Below are 5922 nucleotides of genomic sequence, written 5' to 3' on the forward strand. Positions count from 1 at the left end.
CGCTGGTTAACCGACAGTTCAAATCGTAAAAAAAAATAGTTGAACCAACTGACTGAACCGACAGTTCATAGGGTTTTCACCAAAGGAACCAGAACCGGCCCGACAACTTGCGGGTCGATTTCGGTTCTACTCAGCAAACTAGGTCAACGGGCAACCGACCTGTTGACCCAGTTACGGGCCTGGGCCAGGTCCAGCCCAGACCCGGCCCGGGGTCGGGTCTACGTCGACACCATGGACTCAAACCACAGAGAGAAAGACTCACCAGAAGTTTTGCCTGAAACCATGGTCACATATAAATGGGAAACAAAGAACGGAGAACTCATGGAGGGTAAGACTGTTGGCAGTTGAAGGAAGCAACATGACAGAACTTGTGTAGAAGAAAGCACCAACTGAGGCGACGCTCTCCTACATGAGACCTGATAAATCCTTGCTCTCCCTAGTGTGGGTTATTTGATTTCAAGGGGAAAAGGTGGGCTACTCATCTCCACCATTAGATCAGGCGCCAGAATTCACTCGATCTCGGCCATCACTCTGAATTTGATCTTCATGATTGCCTCATCACTCTTCATCCTCGGGACATGACAACAAGAATGAACGGACAAGACTCCCCTCTCATGCTACAGATACGCAATCTCGTGTATCACTCACTTTAATGATACTTGACTCGCGACTTACTAAGGAGTTGATTGGTGAGATGCCCACGTTGTTGGGCCACGCCAGCAGGATGATAACACAACTACTGTAGTCCAGTCAGTCAAGCTCATGCCTCTTTCAACTACATTCGATGAGAAGATTAGTGATATGTAGGCTAGTTAGAGGCCATGTGGTAGGGACAACTCAGTGAACTTGCGGAGATGGAAGTCAAAAGTCAAGACAAATAGGCTGGGTCAAGACGCACCTAAACATGGGGTAAAGAGTAGGGTGCGACGTGGTATTCTCTCATCCAAAATGTGGCTTAATTAGTGGGGGTCGTGTTCATCATTTTCTCACTCCTAAATCTAAACTTCTCTTCTACTTTGTACTTTTCTCTCATTCTCTACTCCTAAGAGCTTGATTTGTATGTCGAAGTGGTTGAGCCAATATTCATATTAGTCTTTGATCCTGTCTGAGAAGCTTGACAAAATGGAAAGCTGGGGAGAGAACTTACTGTTGATGAAGAAGAACACCTAAAAATTTGATCCTGTCTGAGAAGCTTGACAAAATGGAAAGCTGGGGAGAAAACTTACTGTTAATGAAGAAGAACACCTGAGAATTCCCGATCCGAGAAAACCAAAGCGGATATGGAAGAATACAACCACCGAGCACCCTCCTTGTACGAAGACCCAGAGACGAAAGGAGGGATCTACTGAAGAACACCAAGATCTGGAGCTTCCCCGACTTCCTGCGCACAAGAGACCAACCAACACTATCATCAATGACCTAAGACCGGGGTGAGAATCCCTGGCTAGGCCCTCCGACGCTCAAGTCAGTGATCTCTCTTAGTGTGGAAGGAAGGAAGAAGATGAACAGTGATTGAAATTAGGATTTTTTCTGGATAGTTGTGTGTGAGCGAGAGCATAAGCATACCTGGCCAACGGAGATGATTCCCCTTTTTATACCACTTCATATAACCTCCGTAGTCATGAAGTGGACCCCAGTTTGTTAGAGTTTGTTATGAGATGACGTAAGCCATGCACTTGCAGAAAATAGATTTTAAGGAATCTTTTTTGTACCCCAGATGTATCTTCTTTGTCACCTAGTGCCTATAGAAGAGTTTAGAAACATTCTTCCCGCCAAATTAGCAAACCTGTTATACAATCACATACTATAGATATCTTCATTAAGCTATTTATGAATATTCTTGAAATATTTATTCTCGCCCTGTCTTACATGTTATATCGAGGTATATTTATCGCCCTGTTTTTATTATGTTGCAAACAGTTCGATCTTATACTATGATTTGTATCGGACGGAATTGAACCTAAGTTATGTCCGGGCGTGTTACTACTATTGTTCAACATATGTCCTAATCATCTGATAATCTACTATAGATCTGGTAAGGCCTAATATCTTTTCACATCCAGGTGATCATATAAGTCTGCCCAATGCTACTATACATCTAGATGTACTAGTTCAAACAATCTTAGTTCATCTATCTTAAACGTGTAAACCCGGTCGATACTTGACCCATCTTTCTTAAAGTCCTATACTGGCCGATATTGACCTATATTTTCTTAAGCATGTTAGCCCGGCCGATATTGACCTATATTTTCTTAAGCCTGTTACCCCGGCCGATATTGGCCTATATTTTCTTAAGCCTGTTACCCCGGCCGATATTGGCCTATATTTTCTTAAGCCTGTTACTCCGGCCGATATTCATACTTGCTTAATTCTTCTATCTCTTTTTCCCTTTTTACCGGGGACCTACTAAACCTAACCCATATCAGTCTTCATTCCAATTCTCATTGAATTTTGTAGAAATTCATGGAGCTCATTCACCACCATATCATTGGAACCCATCAATCTTGAAGACAATGTTAGTGTGTGCACTTATGTACCGAGACACTCCTTATATATTTTGTGGATAATTATTTAATAAAGACAAGAATTTATCATTAGTTATTTACTTTTCTGTACGTATATTATTAATGATAAAGTCCCACAGATTAATGAGTATATTAATCTAAAAACAGTCCTTGATCGGATAGATATCTAGAGGAGACATGGATATCTAGATCAACGCTGAGTATGACTAGGTCGAGATAGACCGAGGGATGAATATCCAAGTTGTACTTGGGGGTGCCTTGAGTTTAGAGGTACACTGGACACGACCCGCTCAAGAGGAGACCACATATTAAGCATTATTGGTTATTCCTCTTATGAACGAGTGTAACTGATCTTTTGATTTGCGACCTTCATTTATTCTATGCGTGGAGTTATGTGCTTTGACGTTGTTAAAAGTATTTTTTAATCAGATTGTGATTAATACGGTAGTTGGGTGTATGACAAAGCGTAGACAGAATAGTGTTGAGTCAATAGATGATTCATTGCTCTTTTGGATTTGGAGTTAACATCTTGACCACTTGATAGAGATATTAATGACTCAAAATCCATGACCATGAGAGAAATGATTTATCATTCAAGAGGAGTCTATTATATCTTGGAAATCAAGTAAAACAATTAATTTGATAATGATGCATAATGTATCAAATTAATTGGGGTGTAGGCTTAGATGAAGAGATTGAATTACACAGTAATCGGTTCATGGTGGTTTATAGTTTATGACTGATATTAATTTTATCGCGTTGGGTGGCTAAAAACTGTTGCTAGACAGTTACCTTAGTATGTGTATGGATTTATACTACCTTCGTGTATAAAACCTAGAGGGTCGCACGCATAGCACGAAGATATGAACAATGGTATCAGAAGCTAGTCAAGATCAAGATTAAATATGGATTTATTTGATACAAAGAAGAGAGAATTCAAATAGTCATAATCATGATGATTAATAGAGAATTCGAAGAGTTATCATAATGATAATTAATGAAGAATTTGAAGAGTCATCATAATGAAGGTTGTAAATGAAGAATTTATGGAGCCTATAACTCTTCATCTTCCTAATTAATGAAGATCATAAATGATAAATTAATTGAGACATTAACTTTTCCTATTCCTTGGAGGCTATAAGTAGCCATCCTTGGAAAAATGCAAGAGGAGAATTCATTCTCTCCGAGTTTCCCTCGTCAACTTCTTCTTCGTTCGGAAGAGATCGTAGTGCTTCCAAGGTTTTGTCGATCCAAGAAGCTAGCACCTAACGGATCGTGTCAAGTTCGTGATCTAATGCGCGTGGATATCAGTAAAGGAGTCACACGTGAGGCTCTAATCTGTCTATAATATCATTTAAGCCTATCGAGGACTCGAGGTATGTTTTTATGTTATTATGTGTAAAATTATATGTACCACGAAAGATCTATGATTCATTATATATCTTTCGCTGTACTCCGAACCCAACAAACAACTCGTCGGTAGTTCACACATCCTTGTTCTTAGGTTGAAACATCCCACTAGATGGGATCCATATATTTCTATATTATTGTTTTACTATGTTATAATAAAAAGAAAATTATTATTTCCGTGGTTTAGATTGCAATGGACAAGTCAAAAAATGTGGTTTAGACTTTGACTACTGACTTCCCCAATAAGCTAAATCTCTTCATTTTATATTCAATTTCTTCCTATTTCCTTTCCTTGCGAAGCTCCAATTCTGATCTAAATGGCGGCGGCGGCGGCGGCAGTGCCCGACTACAGCGCCACCGAGGCAGCTCCCGATCGCCTGCAAGAGCTGCTTGCGTTCGACGCCACCAAATCCGGCGTCAAAGGCCTCGCCGACGCCGGCATCACCAAGCTCCCACGAATCTTCGTCCACTCCCCCGATGACCTCCCTTCCCCACCCTCCCTCGCCGGCCTCAAAGTCCCCGTCATCGATCTCCGCGGCGTCGCCGATGACGGCCGCCAGCGGAAGGAGGCGGTGGAGCAGATCCGCGACGCCTCGAGCTCCTGGGGGCTCTTCCAGTTGGTGAACCACGGTGTCCCGCTGCAGATCTTGGAAGGCATGCTGCAGGGGAGCCGGAGGTTCCATGAGCTCCCAAAGGAAGTGAAGGCGAAACTCTACAGCCGCGACTTGAAGCAGAACGTGAAGTACGCCTGCAACTACGATTTGTTCCTTTCTGGGGCTGCGAATTGGAGGGATACATTCTCCTGTAATTTCAGCACCACGCTCAATCCTCAAGACATTCCTGATGTCTGCAGGTATCAAATCAACAACACCTACATGCCTTAACAGTTAGCTTCGTCTAAGATTATATCGACATCATTTGCAGAGACGAGATCCTGGCCTACGGCGAGCACATGCTCGGCCTTGCCGAGTCGGTGTACGAACTGCTCTCGGAGGCACTCGGACTGAGTCCATCTCACCTCAAGAGCATCAACCTTTCCAAGGGACACTTCGTGCGTGCACACTACTATCCGCCGTGCCCGGAGCCGGAGCTCACTCTGGGCACTTCCAAGCACTGCGATCCATCCTTCTTGACGCTGCTCATCGAGGACGAACTCGGCGGTCTGCAAGTTCGCCACGAAGGTCACTGGGTGGATGTGTCGCCCGTTCCCGGAGCCGTAGTCGTCAATATCGGCGATCTCCTTCAGGTAATTCTTCGACCTTTCGTATTGCTTAGAGCTTACTGAAGTAACTAGTTTCTCTTATTTTGTAGATCATTAGCAATGGTAAATTCAAAAGCGTGGAACATCGAGTGTTGGCGAATAGACTAGGGCCTCGATTGTCAGTGGCGATGTTTTTTGTCGGAGTTCGCGAGGGCAATTACTTGTATGGTCCGATCAAAGAGATATTGTCCGAGAATGTGGCTCCAAAATATCGAGAAATTCTTCTCGAAGAGTATTTTCAGGTTTTCGCTTCTAGAGGACTTGGAACAGAGTCTATTCTCAGCCATTTCACTCTTTGAAACGAGAGTTTCGCTGGGATTATAATGTGTACGAGTGCACTGCAGTTGAAGAAGAATAAAGATCGGTAAGTTTTAACTATTTGAATATTGATGCGAACCGAGTATAATTATATATATCATCTGTGATACGGCAGAATTTGAAAGTTCCCAGCCTAATATTTCTTGATAGTTGATGGCTAAGCGCACTGAATAGTAAGGGTTCCTGTTCAAAATCAATACAAAGTGTGTCGCTCTAGTCCCAACCAGACCCCTCTAATGCTTAAGTGAGATGGTGAAAGCAGAAAATAATAAAAGATGAGAGAGATGAGTGCTTGAGAGTTAGCCTACCTCGCCTTCTTTTATAACTTTTTCGTATAACGGAGTTCTTTATGATACATAAATTCTTCTTTCGCAACGTATCCTATTACTTTTCGTTCTGCAACGATCT

General features: G+C 42.5%; 1 protein-coding gene across 1 annotated transcript; it reads left to right on the forward strand.

Moving 5' to 3' along the window:
• Nucleotides 1-4206: 4206 nt before the first annotated feature.
• On the forward strand, nt 4207-5574 carry LOC121976472 (1-aminocyclopropane-1-carboxylate oxidase homolog 3-like). The gene is made up of 3 exons (XM_042528643.1): nt 4207-4788; nt 4860-5181; nt 5247-5574. The coding sequence occupies exons 1-3, from the start codon at nt 4253-4255 to the stop codon at nt 5493-5495; spliced, it is 1107 nt and encodes a 368-aa protein (XP_042384577.1). The 5' UTR covers nt 4207-4252; the 3' UTR covers nt 5496-5574.
• The last annotated feature ends 348 nt before the right edge of the window (nt 5575-5922 follow it).

Source organism: Zingiber officinale, chromosome 4B (genome assembly GCF_018446385.1).
Source record: "Zingiber officinale cultivar Zhangliang chromosome 4B, Zo_v1.1, whole genome shotgun sequence".
NCBI classification, from domain to species: Eukaryota; Viridiplantae; Streptophyta; class Magnoliopsida; order Zingiberales; family Zingiberaceae; genus Zingiber; species Zingiber officinale.

What these genes read in the sequence shown, in the direction of transcription:
- LOC121976472 (XM_042528643.1), top strand. Translation starts at nt 4,253, where the DNA reads ATGGCGGCGGCGGCGGCGGCAGTGCCCGACTACAGCGCCACCGAGGCA. An exon ending in GACATTCCTGATGTCTGCAG is followed by an intron (nt 4,789 to 4,859) that starts GTATCAAATCAA and finishes CATCATTTGCAG; the next exon opens with AGACGAGATCCTGGCCTACG. An exon ending in ATATCGGCGATCTCCTTCAG is followed by an intron (nt 5,182 to 5,246) that starts GTAATTCTTCGA and finishes CTTATTTTGTAG; the next exon opens with ATCATTAGCAATGGTAAATT.